This window comes from Rhinichthys klamathensis, unplaced genomic scaffold (assembly GCF_029890125.1).
Source record: "Rhinichthys klamathensis goyatoka isolate OS25496 unplaced genomic scaffold, OSU_Roscu_1.1 h1tg000600l_1, whole genome shotgun sequence".
Lineage (NCBI taxonomy): Eukaryota > Metazoa > Chordata > Actinopteri > Cypriniformes > Leuciscidae > Rhinichthys > Rhinichthys klamathensis.
The window spans coordinates 22,637-44,924 of record NW_026607055.1 but is presented as its reverse complement, the minus strand read 5'-3'; the positions used below and the strand labels follow the sequence as shown (position 1 = coordinate 44,924).

General features: G+C 46.7%; 1 protein-coding gene across 1 annotated transcript in view; it reads right to left on the bottom strand.

Annotated features, from left to right (window-relative positions):
- Positions 1-5,073: 5,073 nt before the first annotated feature.
- The window catches only part of lancl2 (LanC lantibiotic synthetase component C-like 2 (bacterial)), a gene marked incomplete at its 5' end in the record, with an annotated part of 38,116 nt that continues 20,901 nt past the window's right edge, over positions 5,074-22,288 (bottom strand). The window contains 3 exons of the mRNA XM_056240479.1: positions 5,074-5,178; positions 9,786-9,858; positions 10,625-10,801. Coding sequence (XP_056096454.1) covers positions 5,102-5,178; positions 9,786-9,858; positions 10,625-10,801 — 327 coding nt within the window. The remainder of the gene's footprint in view (positions 5,179-9,785; positions 9,859-10,624; positions 10,802-22,288) is intronic.

Here is a 22,288-nt window from a genome sequence, read left to right as displayed (position 1 = left end):
CTGCGCCCACACACACACTCACTGAAAGCTCATTTTTGAGTTATCAACCTCAAATTAAATATTTTTTAAACTTAAAAAACAACAACATTTCGGTCATTTTTGACGGCCACGTGAGCAGTAGAGGGTTAATAATAATTTGGGGAAATGTGGTTAATTATAAAAAATGTCAATGCAAAATTCCCCCAATTTCTTTAATATTTTCTTGGTGAGTTCCGACCCAGACATGTCCTTGGTAAGATTCACCCACATATACTTAATAATGATCATTGTTTGGAAAAGTGTATCAAATTTGGAGGCTATTTCCAGAACCCTAGAAGTGAAATGTCAATGTGTTTTTATTTAAAATGTGCTTAATATGATTAATATTTTGAATGCCGGCTGGTTAATACTCTTGATGTCGTGACCGTGGACAGAACGCTCCTTCGGGATCATGGACACACACATCTACACCAGAACGCCACAGGCTGGTCTCTTCGCCTGAACATGTTGTCAGTGCAGATATTGCATTATTGATTATTCACTCCTCATTATTGCCTGGAAAACTGCCCATCATTAATATGTCCTTGTGTATTTCAAGATCTGTTTGGAAAGTGTTGTTTTTTTGTAGTCGTGGTTTCATTGTTAATGTTTTATTTTTCATATGCTTGAAGTTTTAACTATGCAAAGGAGGGATGTTTAACTGGTAAGAGGTTGGTGTTGTGTGTGTGAAGGACAGCTGTGTAGTGTGACGTGTCACCGGCTGACGAAGCGGAGTGTTTTCTTCAGTACTTGCACTGTTTCCTACACTCGTCGACACCAGCAGCCATCAGCCAACCCTTCAGTGATGCGCTGCTGTAATAAAGCCCCTCTCTTTGAGACCTTTGCTACACCTTTCACATGTGTTGCCTTGCTTTAATGTGTTTGCGCTCATTTGAGGCTTGGGACTTTTTACTACTCAATCTCTTTACTTGCATAGTCATGACATTATACTCGAACTAATGGCCACAATGACCATGATTTGATACTATCAACCACAACATTCTTTTAAATAGACAAGAAAAGGATGTTGGCATTAGTGGAATTGCATTAGCATGGTTTAAATCATACTTATCTGACCGTCATCAGTTTGTAGCAGTAAATGAAGAGATGTCTTATCGATCACAAGTATGGCGTACCACAAGGCTCAGTACTAGGACCGCTGCTGTTCACTCTGTACATGCCACACACACACACACACACACACACACACACACTCTCTACATGCTACACACACACACACTCTGTACATGCTACCCTTGGGAGATATCATTAGGAAGCATGGCAGCTCTATATTTCTTCACGCCCCGACGAAACTTACCAACTCACAAAATTAACAGAATGCATAGCTGATATAAACACTGGATGACTAGTAATTTCCTACTGCTTAATTCTGAACAAACAGAGATTTTCTAATTATTGGAAATCCACCAGTCCCACTGGAGTTACTAACATCATCACAAGCGTACCGCTGTGAGCCGAGCTACGGCAAGCAGAGTGCTGAACACTGCCGGTTATGTACTTGCTCAAACATTTATTTTGGATCATTTTTAGCCCAAAAAAGTTACAGACTGCAGCTTTAAGATGTTCATTCTAATAGTTGTCTTTAATCATTGATTAAGTGTGAAACTCTTCATGTGTGCAGTAGGGGTGGGGGGAAAAATCGATTCTTAGATGCATCGCGATGCGGACGTGGACGATTCTGAATCGATTCGCAAATGTCAAAAATCGATTTTCAAAAAAAAAAAAAAATATATATATATATATATAATAACGTAATATATTGACGGAACTCTGAAGCGCGGAAGTGCAGTGCCCGGACCGTCTGTGTTGTGCACATAACAGAGACGCGATGACTGAGCGCGATATCCAAACACCCTCCTCGTTAAAAGCTGACGTGTGGAAATATTTTGGCTTCTGTGAAGTTGAAGGGGGGGAAGGAGCTGGACAAGAGCCACACTATTTGTAAGCTTTGTGGAATAAAACTAAAATATTTCGGAAAACACGACAAATATGAGAAGCCATATGACACGTTTCATATGGCCACCAAAGCACATTTTTGTCCCGCCAAAGCCTTTTTTGATCGGTGAGTGATGTGGAAAAAAATGACTGCTGCGCTTGACAGCCGCGAGCAGAGAGAGAGAGAGAGAGAGAGAGCCCCGGCCGCGCGCTCGCACTCTCACGTCTACAAACAACACGAGCGCTGTCTTGGTCTCTCTCTTCCTCGCGCATATCAAAATCAATTGACAGTAAAAGGTCGGACGGAAGACCGCAGTTTCACGTCGAGCATTTGGAGATTTTTAGAGATTAGAGACTCTAGGCCTACACTCAAAGAATAACATATCACTAAATTATAAAGGCCTGTCTAGTTAGTGTGTTGCATTTTGTCACTGTGTTCTACAGTAGGCTACAGTATATAAGCTGAAGGCTGCTACAGTAAGCTGTTCAAAAATGTTCATTTTGTCTTCTTAATGATTAAATTGGACAATTTTCTTCTAGAAAGACAAGGTGTTCAGGTGGAGAAAAAACTTTTTCTTTACCTTGACATGTTTCGACTGCAACCTGCAGTCTTCCTCCACCTCAACAACACCTTGTCTTTCTAGAAGAAAATTGTCCAATTTCTACAGTATGTTGGTTCTGATCTACTTCCTAAAGGAAATAAGCCTTTCATTTATTTGTTATTGTTTAGTTCAACTTAATGAGTCACAACACAATGTGATGTATTCATGTTCTACAGAACATAAGCTACATACACGACACAGAAAGTGCTTTGAGTTGTTGTTACTCAATAAAAGACTTTTTTTAATACTGCAATCACTTTGTAGTGTATTTTCATTTACTGTTGTGAAATGGAAAATCAATAATCGCTAATCGAGAATCGTTAATAATCGAAAATCGACTGTAATCGAATCGGGACTTCAATAATCGTAATCGAATCGAATCGGGAAATCAGACAGATTAACCACCCCTAGTGTGCAGTAGCATCTGCGCTCTGCGACAGTGTTTACAGCGATCTGATTCGAGAGGTGTGTACATCATGTGACACCGGCCTCGATAATGAAACGTGCGAACACACAGGTGTGATCTTAGAGTGTGTGTGTGTATGCCACCGTTCAGATTTATAAAAGCAGTCGTTGATGTGGAAATAATCTTTGCTCTTCTCTTACTGCAGTCTAATACTCATGAAACACCGTGAGCATTATTGCACAGAAGTGAAGTTCAATTCCTGTGGCTGAAGTCATTTATTAAGTATGCGTACTCTCTATAGTAGGGGTGGAACGGTACACAGAAGTCACGGTTCGGTTCATACCTCGGTTCAGACATCACGGTTCGGTACGATTTCGGTACAATGGAGTGAAAAGCAAAGCAAAAATGCAGAAGGCATTTTTATAAATGTCTTAAGCCTTGTATTTTTTTAAATAAGTTTTATTAATAAAGGCATAGAACCAGTTTATTTGTAGTGCACTGACAGTAGTTTTATATAATTAGTTTATTAATTAAATTATTAAAAAGACGAAAAGACCTTGAGATATGTTTGGTAATTGTACCTGAATGAATTTAAAATTAATTTGCTATTTCAGATCAATATATTTGTTTTCCTTCATTTTAATTAACTAACTTTATTCTCATCTGAATTATAAATAATTGATTACCGTATAAAATAATACTACCATAAAAACTTTTGTTAACAGGTGTAGGTTACAGTTTAGAGTGTGACAAAAGCACAATGTTGTGTTTTATTGCGAGTGTACACAAATATAAGTAAACAATTTGCAGTTTTAATGATGTCCTGTAGGAAAAAAATGACGGAGTATGTTTTTACGTTTCCACTGTTCGATCGCCCGTGCCTCTCTCACACACACACTCTCACACACACACACACACACACGCACGCACACACACACACACACACACACACACACACACACACACACACACACACACACAGTTCTTCGCGCGATTCGCGCCCGCGCCTCTCTCTCTCTCGCACGCGCGCACACACACACACACACACACCGCGCCTCTCTCTCTCGCACGCACACACACACACACACACACACACACTGTTCATCGCGCGATTCGCGCCCGCGCCTCTCTCTCTCGTACGCGCGCGCACACACACACACTGTTCGATCGCGCCTCTCTCTCTCTCGCACACACACACACACTGTTCATCGCGCCTCTCTCTCTCTCTCTCTCTCTCTCTCTCTCTCTCTCTCTCTCTCTCTCTCTCTCTCTCTCTCTCTCTCGCGCGCACACAGACACACACACTCCTGCATTGCAATCTTGATCGCAGCCTGTTCATTGCTGCGTTCACAGTCACACCAAAAGCGAATAGAGCGAAATTCATCGCTATTTAAGAGGTTTTTTTTATTTGTATACCGTGTATTCTGCGTGCAAATTCGTGCACCGAACCGTGACGCCCGTACCGTTTCGGTTCAATACGAATACATGTACCGTTCCACCCCTACTCTATAGGCTATATGGCCGTACTGCAGATCTGGCATCTGGAAGAGAGTGTGTTTGTACACATATTTGAGAATGATCTTCTGAGCTGTTCTGCAGTGTTCACTAGAATCAGACACTTGACCGGTTCAGAAAAGGCCCATTTTATTGAGACATTCATATCCTGAGGAACGATGTGTACATTCTTTCAGGAACACTGGACTCGTTCTGTCATCGAGACGATAACACTGACACAGTACACACTTGACAAACACACAAAGTCGGATTCGGATTATATTGGCCTAAAGACACACAAACACATTCCCACATGAGCTCGTGTTTCCATCCTCATGCAGAGACCGAGACGACACCGACGGACGGACGCTCCAGTGCGATTCACCAACACACATGCAAACGCACAAAGACATCAAACTCAAACATGTATTAGCTTCAGATATAATCCAACAGACTGATGAAGGTACGGACACAGAGCTCAAGGCGTCGGTTGAAAGGCTGACGGTTGTGTGTGTGTGTGTGTGTGTGTGTGTTGTAAAGGGTCCACCAGGCGTACCATCGAGCGCTGTCGAAGCTGCTCAGCTCCTCATACAGGAGCAGAAGTCTATGAGTCCACACACACAGGTCAAAGTTCAAAAGCAGGGAAGCTGGATCCCTCGGGCTGGAGGACGTCGGAGAGATAGTGGACGGCTCCTGCCATTCCTGCACACACAACCACCGGTCAGGAGAGATATTCATAACATCATCAGATCATGCGATCTCACGTGCTTACAGTCGTCATTAAAACAGAAGCAGCGCTGGTCTGCTCTCCTCTATAGTGTCGTATATCGAGTGAAACAAGAACACATGTGGGCGGGGCTTGATTGTGTCTGTGGGGACCTGATTGGATGGTTGTGGTTTGCTATTGGCTGATCTCATGTGAGTGACAGGTTATAGCCCCGCCCACATCATCAGAAAAGAGAAGAGATGCTGCAAGAGGAACTGATTCTCATTCAACATTATTAACACAATAAAGATGATGTGCACCCATAAATCATTTACAATAAACACTGCAATATTCCATGAAAAATAAAGATTTATCCATTTTGGTTTAATGGTGACTTTAAGTCCAAATGCCTAATTGAATTAGACTAGAATTATAAATACAGACTAATAAATTTTTTCTCATTAATATGCAGTGTGTGTGTGTGTGTGTGTGTAGTGAGGCTGAGAGACAGTGTCTCTGTGTGTGTGTGTGTGTGTGTGTGTAGTGAGGCTGAGGGACCAATCAGAGTGTGGCTTTTAATGAGCCTTGAGCGCGGGAAGTGTTGCCATGCCGACCGCGGTGAAGCGGACGAGGACTGTAGACGGCGACGCCGAGCTTCTCCAGCACCAGCACACTGGGAACAAGGGGATTTGGGCTGAATGGGCTCTCTGATATTTTATGGTCGTTTGCCTCTTTTATTCAGGATGAACAGCAGACGAGAGATACGAGGAGAGAGAGGAATCAGGACATGTTGCGAGCGGGATTAGAACCTAGAGCTGAAGCCCAGGAGCTCAATGTGTACTAGAGAACTGATGAAGAGAGACGTGACGCAGGATCAGGAAACAGCGAGTAATTAATGTTTTTAAAAATGGCTGAAATAAACAACAGTTCCAAAAGTTTGGGGCCACAAAGATTTTTTTTAAAAAGAAATTAATACTTTTATTCATCAAGGATGCATTAAATTGATCAAAAGTGACAGTAAAAACATTTATAATGTTACAAAAGATTCCATTTCAAATAAATGCTGTTCTTTTGAACTTTCAATTCATCAAAGAATTCTGAAGATTAAAATGTATGACGGTTTCCACAGAAATATGAAGCAGCACGACTGTTTTCAACACTGATAATAATCATAAATATTTCTTGAGCATCAGATCCTCATATTAGAGTGATTTCTGAAGGATCATGTGACACTGAAGACTGGAGTAATGATGCTGAAAATTCAGCTTTGATCACAGGAATAAATTACACTTTACTGTATATTCACATAGAAAACAGCTGATTTACACTGAGTAATATTACACTGTTTTACTGTATTTTTGATCAAATAAACGCAGCTTCGGTGAGCAGAAGAAACAAAAAACTCAAACTTTTGAACGGTATGTATATGAAGACTATATAATTATCCAATATAAACTGTAATAATGCGCTAGAGATGGGAACAGCTTTATAACGGACACACACCGCTAGAGCGTCAGCTTCAGCACAGAGGGACACCACTGATCTCAGGTCTGATCTCAGGTCTGACGTCACAGCGTCAGCTTCAGCACAGAGGGACACCACTGATCTCAGGTCTGACGTCACAGCGTCAGCTTCAGCACAGACGGACACCACTGATCTCAGGTCTGATCTCAGGTCTGACATCAGAGCGTCAGCTTCAGCACAGAGAGACACCACTGATCTCAGGTCTGATCTCAGGTCTGACGTCAGAGCGTCAGCTTCAGCACAGAGGGACACCACTGATCTCAGGTCTGACATCAGAGCGTCAGCTTCAGCACAGAGGGACACCACTGATCTCAGGTCTGATCTCAGGTCTGACATCAGAGCGTCAGCTTCAGCACAGAGGGACACCACTGATCTCAGGTCTGACATCAGAGCGTCAGCTTCAGCACAGACGGACACCACTGATCTCAGGTCTGACATCAGAGCGTCAGCTTCAGCACAGAGGGACACCACTGATCTCAGGTCTGACATCAGAGCGTCAGCTTTAGCACAGAGGGACACCACTGATCTCAGGTCTGACATCAGAGCGTCAGCTTCAGCACAGAGGGACACCACTGATCTCAGGTCTGATCTCAGGTCTGACGTCACAGCGTCAGCTTCAGCACAGAGGGACACCACTGATCTCAGGTCTGATCTCAGGTCTGATGTCAGAGCGTCAGCTTCAGCACAGAGGGACACCACTGATCTCAGGTCTGATCTCAGGTCTGACATCAGAGCGTCAGCTTCAGCACAGAGGGACACCACTGATCTCAGGTCTGACATCAGAGCGTCAGCTTCAGCACAGACGGACACCACTGATCTCAGGTCTGACATCAGAGCGTCAGCTTCAGCACAGAGGGACACCACTGATCTCAGGTCTGACATCAGAGCGTCAGCTTTAGCACAGAGGGACACCACTGATCTCAGGTCTGACATCAGAGCGTCAGCTTCAGCACAGAGGGACACCACTGATCTCAGGTCTGATCTCAGGTCTGACGTCACAGCGTCAGCTTCAGCACAGAGGGACACCACTGATCTCAGGTCTGACGTCACAGCGTCAGCTTCAGCACAGACGGACACCACTGATCTCAGGTCTGATCTCAGGTCTGACATCAGAGCGTCAGCTTCAGCACAGAGAGACACCACTGATCTCAGGTCTGATCTCAGGTCTGACGTCAGAGCGTCAGCTTCAGCACAGAGGGACACCACTGATCTCAGGTCTGACATCAGAGCGTCAGCTTCAGCACAGAGGGACACCACTGATCTCAGGTCTGATCTCAGGTCTGACATCAGAGCGTCAGCTTCAGCACAGAGGGACACCACTGATCTCAGGTCTGATCTCAGGTCTGACATCAGAGCGTCAGCTTCAGCACAGAGGGACACCACTGATCTCAGGTCTGACATCAGAGCGTCAGCTTCAGCACAGACGGACACCACTGATCTCAGGTCTGATCTCAGGTCTGACATCAGAGCGTCAGCTTCAGCACAGATGGACACCACTGATCTCAGGTCTGACATCAGAGCGTCAGCTTCAGCACAGAGGGACACCACTGATCTCAGGTCTGACATCAGAGCGTCAGCTTTAGCACAGAGGGACACCACTGATCTCAGGTCTGACATCAGAGCGTCAGCTTCAGCACAGAGGGACACCACTGATCTCAGGTCTGATCTCAGGTCTGACGTCAGAGCGTCAGCTTCAGCACAGAGGGACACCCCTGATCTCAGGTCTGATCTCAGGTCTGACGTCACAGCGTCAGCTTCAGCACAGACGGACACCACTGATCTTAGGTCTGATCTCAGGTCTGACGTCACAGCGTCAGCTTCAGCACAGAGGGACACCACTGATCTCAGGTCTGATCTAAGGTCTGACGTCACAGCGTCAGCTTTAGCACAGAGGGACACCACTGATCTCAGGTCTGACGTCAGAGCGTCAGCTTCAGCACAGAGGGACACCACTGATCTCAGGTCTGATCTCAGGTCTGACGTCAGAGCGTCAGCTTCAGCACAGAGGGACACCACTGATCTCAGGTCTGATCTCAGGTCTGACGTCAGAGCGTCAGCTTCAGCATAGAGGGACACCACTGATCTCAGGTCTGATGTCAGAGCGTCAGCTTCAGCACAGAGGGACACCACTGATCTCAGGTCTGATGTCAGATCGTCAGCTTCAGCACAGACGGACACCACTGATCTTAGGTCTGATCTCAGGTCTGACGTCAGAGCGTCAGCTTCAGCACAGAGGGACACCACTGATCTCAGGTCTGATCTCAGGTCTGACGTCAGAGCGTCAGCTTCAGCACAGACGGACACCACTGATCTTAGGTCTGATCTCAGGTCTGACGTCAGATCGTCAGCTTCAGCACAGACGGACACCACTGATCTTAGGTCTGATCTCAGGTCTGACGTCAGAGCGTCAGCTTCAGCACAGACGGACACCACTGATCTTAGGTCTGATCTCAGGTCTGACGTCAGAGCGTCAGCTTCAGCACAGAGGGACACCACTGATCTCAGGTCTGATCTCAGGTCTGACGTCAGAGCGTCAGCTCCAGCACAGAGGGACACCACTGATCTCAGGTCTGATCTCAGGTCCCGACATAAGAGCGTCAGCTTCAGCACAGAGGGACACCACTGATCTCAGGTCTGATCTCAGGTCTGACGTCAGAGCGTAAGCTTCAGCACAGAGGGACACCACTGATCTCAGGTCTGATGTCAGAGCGTCAGCTTCAGCACAGAGGGACACCACTGATCTCAGGTCTGATCTCAGGTCTGATGTCAGAGCGTCAGCTTCAGCACAGAGGGACACCACTGATCTCAGGTCTGATCTCAGGTCTGATGTCAGAGCGTCAGCTTCAGCACAGAGGGACACCACTGATCTCAGGTCTGATCTCAGGTCTGATGTCAGAGCGTCAGCTTCAGCACAGAGGGACACCACTGATCTCAGGTCTGATCTCAGGTCTGACGTCAGAGCGCCAGCTTCAGCACAGAGGGACACCACTGATCTCAGGACTGACGACAGGACTGAAGCTCACATGCAGGAGTTCAGGAGCTCTGGGAGAATATTGAGACGACGTGATTATTAATTTACCTTCAAACAGGGAGTATGGCCGGTCAGGGATGCGGCAGCCGTGCTTCCCGTAGTCTAGACACCACTCAGCAAACTAGACAGAAACACACACACACACACACACACATGTCAGACAGTGCTTGAATGGACAAAAACATTTATTAAACACAACTATGCCAAAATGCCCGTTTTGTCAAGTATCCTCGCAAGAACAGTCTTAAACGAGTTAAACGAAGTCTTGAACTTATGAATTAGCATAGAGTTGTGAGGAGGTGTGTGTCAGATCCGCGTCGTGTGCGTCCGCTCTTAAAGTGACGGCGCCTAATAAACCTGCAGCTGTCCGTCAGAATCAGAGTCCTAGCAGAAAAAATTATTAATTTCCACCAAAATTAATATATAAATCTTATCATCATTTCAAATGTAATATTACCGTTTAAAAAAAAAATATTAGTGAAGAATTCATGTCACCTGATCGTAACGATTCTTTCTTTTTAAGTTTTTCTGGAATACTATTTTATTGACTGCTTTTTTCATATTACACAAAAAAAACGATTTCATAAGGAATTGATCATCAGTGTGATTAAAATATCTCAGAATGTGATATATAGTATAAAAAAAGCTGAAAATAGTTAAAAACGCCATATATAAACAGATAGACCTGTATATCTAGAGTGGTCATGTGACTGGTGTATTGAGATGCTAACGCCTGATTGGCTGAGAGCAGTGTGTGCGCTGAGATATAGTGATGAAGCGACTGTGTGCAGCTTCACTGTCCTGGGTGCAGGGTGAATCTGTACCGTCACACACACACACACACACACACGCACACACACACACACACACGCACACACACTCTCTACCTTGCAGGCCCGATACAGGTACTTCTTGTCGTGTGTGAGCTGGTAGAGGGAGAGGAAGGCGTATCCGTTGCCTGCGGTGCCGTGACAGATCCCGTAACCTTTCCTCAGCAGACCTTTCTGCCAGATCAGCTCTCCACACTCCACTGCGTCACGCAGGTACTTCTCATCCCTGAACACCTGAGACACACAACACACAGATTACAGCGTCACACAGGTACTCCTCATCCCTGAACACCTGAGACACACAACACACAGATTACAGCGTCACACAGGTACTCCTCATCCCTGAACACCTGAGACACACAACACACAGATTACAGCGTCACGCAGGTACTCCTCATCCCTGAACACCTGAGACACACAACACACAGATTACAGCGTCACGCAGGTACTTCTCATCCATGAACACCTGAGACACACAACACACAGATTACAGCGTCACACAGGTACTTCTCATCTCTGAACACCTGAGACACACAACACACAGATTACAGCGTCACGCAGGTACTTCTCATCCATGAACACCTGAGACACACAACACACAGATTACAGCGTCACACAGGTACTTCTCATCCATGAACACCTGAGACACACAACACACAGATTACAGCGTCACGCAGGTACTTCTCATCCATGAACACCTGAGACACACAACACACAGATTACAGCGTCACACAGGTACTTCTCATCTCTGAACACCTGAGACACACAACACACAGATTACAGCGTCACACAGGTACTTCTCATCCCTGAACACCTGAGACACACAACACACAGATTACAGCGTCACACAGGTACTCCTCATCTCTGAACACCTGAGACACACAACACACAGATTACAGCGTCACACAGGTACTCCTCATCCCTGAACACCTGAGACACACAACACACAGATTACAGCGTCACACAGGTACTTCTCATCTCTGAACACCTGAGACACACAACACACAGATTACAGCGTCACACAGGTACTCCTCATCTCTGAACACCTGAGACACACAACACACAGATTACAGCGTCACACAGGTACTCCTCATCCCTGAACACCTGAGACACACAACACACAGATTACAGCGTCACACAGGTACTCCTCATCCCTGAACACCTGAGACACACAACACACAGAGTACAGCGTCACGCAGGTACTTCTCATCCCTGAACACCTGAGACACACAACACACAGATTACAGCATCACACAGGTACTCCTCATCTCTGAACACCTGAGACACACAACACACAGATTACAGCGTCACACAGGTACTTCTCATCCATGAACACCTGAGACACACAACACACAGATTACAGCGTCACACAGGTACTTCTCATCCCTGAACACCTGAGACACACAACACACAGATTACAGCGTCACACAGGTACTTCTCATCTCTGAACACCTGAGACACACAACACACAGATTACAGCGTCACACAGGTACTTCTCATCCATGAACACCTGAGACACACAACACACAGATTACAGCGTCACGCAGGTACTTCTCATCCCTGAACACCTGAGACACACAACACACAGATTACAGCGTCACGCAGGTACTTCTCATCTCTGAACACCTGAGACACACAACACACAGATTACAGCATCACACAGGTACTCCTCATCTCTGAACACCTGAGACACACAACACACAGATTACAGCGTCACACAGGTACTTCTCATCCATGAACACCTGAGACAAACAACACACAGATTACAGCGTCACACAGGTACTTCTCATCCCTGAACACCTGAGACACACAACACACAGATTACAGCGTCACGCAGGTACTTCTCATCCCTGAACACCTGAGACACACAACACACAGATTACAGCGTCACACAGGTACTTCTCATCCCTGAACACCTGAGACACACAACACACAGATTACAGCGTCACACAGGTACTCCTCATCCCTGAACACCTGAGACACACAACACACAGATTACAGCGTCACACAGGTACTTCTCATCCCTGAACACCTGAGACACACAACACACAGATTACAGCGTCACACAGGTACTTCTCATCTCTGAACACCTGAGACACACAACACACAGATTACAACGTCACACAGGTACTTCTCATCCATGAACACCTGAGACACACAGCACACAGATTACAGCGTCACACAGGTACTTCTCATCCCTGAACACCTGAGACACACAACACACAGATTACAGCGTCACACAGGTACTTCTCATCTCTGAACACCTGAGACACACAACACACAGATTACAGCGTCACACAGGTACTCCTCATCTCTGAACACCTGAGACACACAACACACAGATTACAGCGTCACGCAGGTACTTCTCATCCCTGAACACCTGAGACACACAACACACAGATTACAGCGTCACACAGGTACTTCTCATCCCTGAACACCTGAGACACACAACACACAGATTACAGCGTCACACAGGTACTTCTCATCTCTGAACACCTGAGACACACAACACACAGATTACAGCGTCACGCAGGTACTTCTCATCCCTGAACACCTGAGACACACAACACACAGATTACAGCGTCACACAGGTACTCCTCATCCCTGAACACCTGAGACACACAACACACAGATTACAGCGTCACGCAGGTACTTCTCATCCCTGAACACCTGAGACACACAACACACAGATTACAGCGTCACACAGGTACTCCTCATCCCTGAACACCTGAGACACACAACACACAGATTACAGCGTCACACAGGTACTTCTCATCTCTGAACACCTGAGACACACAACACACAGATTACAGCGTCACACAGGTACTCCTCATCCCTGAACACCTGAGACACACAACACACAGATTACAGCGTCACGCAGGTACTTCTCATCTCTGAACACCTGAGACACACAACACACAGATTACAGCGTCACACAGGTACTCCTCATCTCTGAACACCTGAGACACACAACACACAGAGTACAGCGTCACGCAGGTACTTCTCATCCATGAACACCTGAGAGACACAACACACAGATTACAGCGACACACAGGTACTTCTCATCCATGAACACCTGAGACACACAACACACAGATTACAGCGTCACACAGGTACTTCTCATCCATGAACACCTGAGACACACAGCACACAGATTACAGCGTCACACAGGTACTTCTCATCCCTGAACACCTGAGACACACAACACACAGATTACAGCGTCACACAGGTACTTCTCATCTCTGAACACCTGAGACACACAACACACAGATTACAGCGTCACACAGGTACTCCTCATCTCTGAACACCTGAGACACACAACACACAGATTACAGCGTCACACAGGTACTCCTCATCTCTGAACACCTGAGACACACAACACACAGATTACAGCGTCACAGTTAGTTCTCATCCCTGAACACCTGAGACACACAACACACAGATTACAGCGTCACACAGGTACTCCTCATCTCTGAACACCTGAGACACACAACACACAGATTAAAGCGTCACACAGGTACTTCTCATCCCTGAACACCTGAGACACACAACACACAGAGTACAGTGTCACGCAGGTACTCCTCATCCCTGAACACCTGAGACACACAACACACAGATTACAGCGTCACACAGGTACTTCTCATCCATGAACACCTGAGAGACACAACACACAGATTACAGCGTCACACAGGTACTTCTCATCTCTGAACACCTGAGACACACAACACACAGATCACAGCGTCACACAGGTACTTCTCATCCCTGAACACCTGAGACACACAACACACAGATTACAGCGTCACGCAGGTACTTCTCATCCATGAACACCTGAGACACACAACACACAGATTACAGCGTCACACAGGTACTTCTCATCTCTGAACACCTGAGACACACAACACACAGAGTACAGCGTCACACAGGTACTTCTCATCTCTGAACACCTGAGACACACAACACACAGATTACAGCGTCACACAGGTACTTCTCATCTCTGAACACCTGAGACACACAACACACAGATTACAGCGTCACACAGGTACTCCTCATCTCTGAACACCTGAGACACACAACACACAGATTACAGCGTCACGCAGGTACTTCTCATCTCTGAACACCTGAGACACACAACACACAGATTACAGCGTCACACAGGTACTCCTCATCTCTGAACACCTGAGACACACAACACACAGATTACAGCGTCACACAGGTACTTCTCATCCCTGAACACCTGAGACACACAACACACAGATTACAGCGTCACACAGGTACTTCTCATCCATGAACACCTGAGACACACAACACACAGATTACAGCGTCACACAGGTACTCCTCATCCCTGAACACCTGAGACACACAACACACAGATTACAGCGTCACACAGGTACTTCTCATCCCTGAACACCTGAGACACACAACACACAGATTACAGCGTCACACAGGTACTTCTCATCCATGAACACCTGAGACACACAACACACAGATTACAGCGTCACACAGGTACTTCTCATCCCTGAACACCTGAGACACACAACACACAGATTACAGCGTCACACAGGTACTCCTCATCTCTGAACACCTGAGACACACAACACACAGATTACAGCGTCACACAGGTACTCCTCATCCCTGAACACCTGAGACACACAACACACAGATTACAGCGTCACGCAGGTACTTCTCATCTCTGAACACCTGAGACACACAACACACAGATTACAGCGTCACACAGGTACTTCTCATCCATGAACACCTGAGACACACAACACACAGATTACAGCGTCACACAGGTACTTCTCATCCCTGAACACCTGAGACACACAACACACAGAGTACAGCGTCACGCAGGTACTTCTCATCTCTGAACACCTGAGACACACAACACACAGATTACAGCGTCACACAGGTACTTCTCATCCCTGAACACCTGAGACACACAACACACAGATTACAGCGTCACACAGGTACTTCTCATCCCTGAACACCTGAGACACACAACACACAGATTACAGCGTCACGCAGGTACTTCTCATCCCTGAACACCTGAGACACACAACACATAGATTACAGCGTCACACAGGTACTTCTCATCCCTGAACACCTGAGACACACAACACACAGATTACAGCGTCACGCAGGTACTTCTCATCTCTGAACACCTGAGACACACAACACACAGATTACAGCGTCACACAGGTACTCCTCATCCCTGAACACCTGAGACACACAACACACAGATTACAGCGTCACACAGTTACTCCTTATCTCTGAACACCTGAGACACACAACACACAGAGTACAGCGTCACGCAGGTACTTCTCATCCATGAACACCTGAGAGACACAACACACAGATTACAGCGACACACAGGTACTTCTCATCCCTGAACACCTGAGACACACAACACACAGATTACAGCGTCACACAGGTACTTCTCATCCATGAACACCTGAGACACACAGCACACAGATTACAGCGTCACACAGGTACTCCTCATCCCTGAACACCTGAGAAACACAACACACAGATTACAGCGTCACACAGGTACTTCTCATCCCTGAACACCTGAGAAACACAACACACAGATTACAGCGTCACACAGGTACTTCTCATCTCTGAACACCTGAGACACACAACACACAGAGTACAGCGTCACGCAGGTACTTCTCATCCCTGAACACCTGAGAAACACAACACACAGATTACAGCGTCACGCAGGTACTTCTCATCCCTGAACACCTGAGAAACACAACACACAGATTACAGCGTCACGCAGGTACTTCTCATCCCTGAACACCTGAGACACACAACACACAGATTACAGCGTCACGCAGGTACTTCTCATCCCTGAACACCTGAGAAACACAACACACAGATTACAGCGTCACACAGGTACTTCTCATCTCTGAACACCTGAGAAACACAACACACAGATTACAGCGTCACGCAGGTACTTCTCATCCCTGAACACCTGAGAAACACAACACACAGATTACAGCGTCACGCAGGTACTTCTCATCCCTGAACACCTGAGAAACACAACACACAGATTACAGCGTCACGCAGGTACTTCTCATCCCTGAACACCTGAGACACACAACACACAGATTACAGCGTCACGCAGGTACTTCTCATCCCTGAACACCTGAGAAACACAACACACAGATTACAGCGTCACACAGGTACTTCTCATCTCTGAACACCTGAGAAACACAACACACAGATTACAGCGTCACACAGGTACTTCTCATCCCTGAACACCTGAGAAACACAACACACAGATTACAGCGTCACACAGGTACTCCTCATCCCTGAACACCTGAGACACACAACACACAGATTACAGCGTCACACAGGTACTTCTCATCCCTGAACACCTGAGACACACAACACACAGATTACAGCGTCACACAGGTACTTCTCATCCATGAACACCTGAGACACACAACACACAGATTACAGCGTCACACAGGTACTTCTCATCCCTGAACACCTGAGACACACAACACACAGATTACAGCGTCACACAGGTACTCCTCATCTCTGAACACCTGAGACACACAACACACAGATTACAGCGTCACACAGGTACTCCTCATCCCTGAACACCTGAGACACACAACACACAGATTACAGCGTCACGCAGGTACTTCTCATCTCTGAACACCTGAGACACACAACACACAGATTACAGCGTCACACAGGTACTTCTCATCCATGAACACCTGAGACACACAACACACAGATTACAGCGTCACACAGGTACTTCTCATCCCTGAACACCTGAGACACACAACACACAGAGTACAGCGTCACGCAGGTACTTCTCATCTCTGAACACCTGAGACACACAACACACAGATTACAGCGTCACACAGGTACTTCTCATCCCTGAACACCTGAGACACACAACACACAGATTACAGCGTCACGCAGGTACTTCTCATCTCTGAACACCTGAGACACACAACACACAGATTACAGCGTCACACAGGTACTTCTCATCCATGAACACCTGAGACACACAACACACAGATTACAGCGTCACACAGGTACTTCTCATCCCTGAACACCTGAGACACACAACACACAGAGTACAGCGTCACGCAGGTACTTCTCATCTCTGAACACCTGAGACACACAACACACAGATTACAGCGTCACACAGGTACTTCTCATCCCTGAACACCTGAGACACACAACACACAGATTACAGCGTCACGCAGGTACTTCTCATCCCTGAACACCTGAGACACACAACACACAGATTACAGCGTCACACAGGTACTTCTCATCCCTGAACACCTGAGACACACAACACACAGATTACAGCGTCACGCAGGTACTTCTCATCTCTGAACACCTGAGACACACAACACACAGATTACAGCGTCACACAGGTACTCCTCATCCCTGAACACCTGAGACACACAACACACAGATTACAGCGTCACACAGTTACTCCTTATCTCTGAACACCTGAGACACACAACACACAGAGTACAGCGTCACGCAGGTACTTCTCATCCATGAACACCTGAGAGACACAACACACAGATTACAGCGACACACAGGTACTTCTCATCCCTGAACACCTGAGACACACAACACACAGATTACAGCGTCACACAGGTACTTCTCATCCATGAACACCTGAGACACACAGCACACAGATTACAGCGTCACACAGGTACTCCTCATCCCTGAACACCTGAGAAACACAACACACAGATTACAGCGTCACACAGGTACTTCTCATCCCTGAACACCTGAGAAACACAACACACAGATTACAGCGTCACACAGGTACTTCTCATCCCTGAACACCTGAGAAACACAACACACAGATTACAGCGTCACACAGGTACTTCTCATCCCTGAACACCTGAGAAACACAACACATAGATTACAGCGTCACACAGGTACTTCTCATCTCTGAACACCTGAGACACACAACACACAGAGTACAGCGTCACGCAGGTACTTCTCATCCCTGAACACCTGAGAAACACAACACACAGATTACAGCGTCACGCATGTACTTCTCATCCCTGAACACCTGAGAAACACAACACACAGATTACAGCGTCACGCAGGTACTTCTCATCCCTGAACACCTGAGAAACACAACACACAGATTACAGCGTCACGCAGGTACTTCTCATCCCTGAACACCTGAGACACACAACACACAGATTACAGCGTCACGCAGGTACTTCTCATCCCTGAACACCTGAGAAACACAACACACAGATTACAGCGTCACACAGGTACTTCTCATCTCTGAACACCTGAGAAACACAACACACAGATTACAGCGTCACGCAGGTACTTCTCATCCCTGAACACCTGAGAAACACAACACACAGATTACAGCGTCACACAGGTACTTCTCATCTCTGAACACCTGAGACACACAACACACAGAGTACAGCGTCACACAGGTACTTCTCATCCCTGAACACCTGAGACACACAACACACAGATTACAGCGTCACACAGGTACTTCTCGTCCCTGAACACCTGAGACACACAACACACAGATTACAGCGTCACACAGGTACTTCTCATCCCTGAACACCTGAGACACACAACACACAGATTACAGCGTCACACAGGTACTTCTCATCCCTGAACACCTGAGACACACAACACACAGATTACAGCGTCACACAGGTACTCCTCATCCCTCAACACCTGAGACACACAACACACAGATTACAGCGTCACACAGGTACTTCTCATCTCTGAACACCTGAGACACACAACACACAGATTACAGCATCACACAGGTACTCCTCATCTCTGAACACCTGAGACACACAACACACAGATTACAGCGTCACACAGGTACTCCTCATCTCTGAACACCTGAGACACACAACACACAGATTACAGCGTCACACAGGTACTCCTCATCTCTGAACACCTGAGACACACAACACACAGATTACAGCGTCACACAGGTACTTCTCATCCCTGAACACCTGAGACACACAACACACAGATTACAGCGTCACACAGGTACTCCTCATCTCTGAACACCTGAGACACACAACACACAGATTACAGCGTCACGCAGGTACTTCTCATCCCTGAACACCTGAGACACACAACACACAGAGTACAGTGTCACGCAGGTACTCCTCATCCCTGAACACCTGAGACACACAACACACAGATTACAGCGTCACACAGGTACTCCTCATCTCTGAACACCTGAGACACACAACACACAGATTACAGCGTCACACAGGTACTTCTCATCCCTGAACACCTGAGACACACAACACACAGATTACAGCGTCACACAGGTACTTCTCATCTCTGAACACCTGAGACACACAACACACAGATTACAGCGTCACACAGGTACTCCTCATCTCTGAACACCTGAGACACACAACACACAGATTACAGCGTCACACAGGTACTCCTCATCTCTGAACACCTGAGACACACAACACACAGATTACAGCGTCACACAGGTACTCCTCATCCCTGAACACCTGAGACACACAACACACAGATTACAGCGTCACACAGGTACTTCTCATCCCTGAACACCTGAGACACACAACACACAGATTACAGCGTCACACAGGTACTTCTCATCCCTGAACACCTGAGACACACAACACACAGATTACAGCGTCACACAGGTACTTCTCATCCCTGAACACCTGAGACACACAACACACAGATTACAGCGTCACGCAGGTACTTCTCATCCATGAACACCTGAGACACACAACACACAGATTACAGCGTCACACAGGTACTTCTCATCTCTGAACACCTGAGACACACAACACACAGATTACAGCATCACACAGGTACTTCTCATCCCTGAACACCTGAGACACACAACACACAGATTACAGCGTCACACAGGTACTTCTCATCCCTGAACACCTGAGACACACAACACACAGATTACAGCGTCACGCAGGTACTTCTCATCCATGAACACCTGAGACACACAACACACAGATTACAGCGTCACACAGGTACTCCTCATCCCTGAACACCTGAGACACACAACACACAGATTACAGCGTCACGCAGGTACTCCTCATCTCTGAACACCTGAGACACACAACACACAGATTACAGCGTCACACAGGTACTTCTCATCCCTGAACACCTGAGACACACAACACACAGATTACAGCATCACACAGGTACTTCTCATCCCTGAACACCTGAGACACACAACACACAGATTACAGCATCACACAGGTACTTCTCATCCATGAACACCTGAGACACACAACACACAGATTACAGCATCACACAGGTACTTCTCATCCCTGAACACCTGAGACACACAACACACAGATTACAGCGTCACACAGGTACTTCTCATCCCTGAACACCTGAGACACACAACACACAGATTACAGCGTCACGCAGGTACTTCTCATCCATGAACACCTGAGACACACAACACACAGATTACAGCGTCACACAGGTACTCCTCATCCCTGAACACCTGAGACACACAACACACAGATTACAGCGTCACGCAGGTACTCCTCATCCCTGAACACCTGAGACACACAACACACAGATTACAGCATCACGCAGGTACTCCTCATCTCTGAACACCTGAGACACACAACACACAGATTACAGCGTCACACAGGTACTTCTCATCCCTGAACACCTGAGACACACAACACACAGATTACAGCGTCACACAGGTACTTCTCATCCCTGAACACCTGAGACACACAACACACAGATTACAGCGTCACACAGGTACTCCTCATCTCTGAACACCTGAGACACACAACACACAGATTACAGCGTCACACAGGTACTCCTCATCTCTGAACACCTGAGACACACAACACACAGATTACAGCGTCACACAGGTACTCCTCATCCCTGAACACCTGAGACACACAACACACAGATTACAGCGTCACACAGGTACTTCTCATCCCTGAACACCTGAGACACACAACACACAGATTACAGCGTCACGCAGGTACTTCTCATCCCTGAACACCTGAGACACACAACACACAGATTACAGCGTCACACAGGTACTTCTCATCCCTGAACACCTGAGACACACAACACACAGATTACAGCGTCACGCAGGTACTTCTCATCTCTGAACACCTGAGACACACAACACACAGATTACAGCGTCACACAGGTACTCCTCATCCCTGAACACCTGAGACACACAACACACAGATTACAGCGTCACACAGTTACTCCTTATCTCTGAACACCTGAGACACACAACACACAGAGTACAGCGTCACGCAGGTACTTCTCATCCATGAACACCTGAGAGACACAACACACAGATTACAGCGACACACAGGTACTTCTCATCCCTGAACACCTGAGACACACAACACACAGATTACAGCGTCACACAGGTACTTCTCATCCATGAACACCTGAGACACACAGCACACAGATTACAGCGTCACACAGGTACTCCTCATCCCTGAACACCTGAGAAACACAACACACAGATTACAGCGTCACACAGGTACTTCTCATCCCTGAACACCTGAGAAACACAACACACAGATTACAGCGTCACACAGGTACTTCTCATCCCTGAACACCTGAGAAACACAACACACAGATTACAGCGTCACACAGGTACTTCTCATCCCTGAACACCTGAGAAACACAACACATAGATTACAGCGTCACACAGGTACTTCTCATCTCTGAACACCTGAG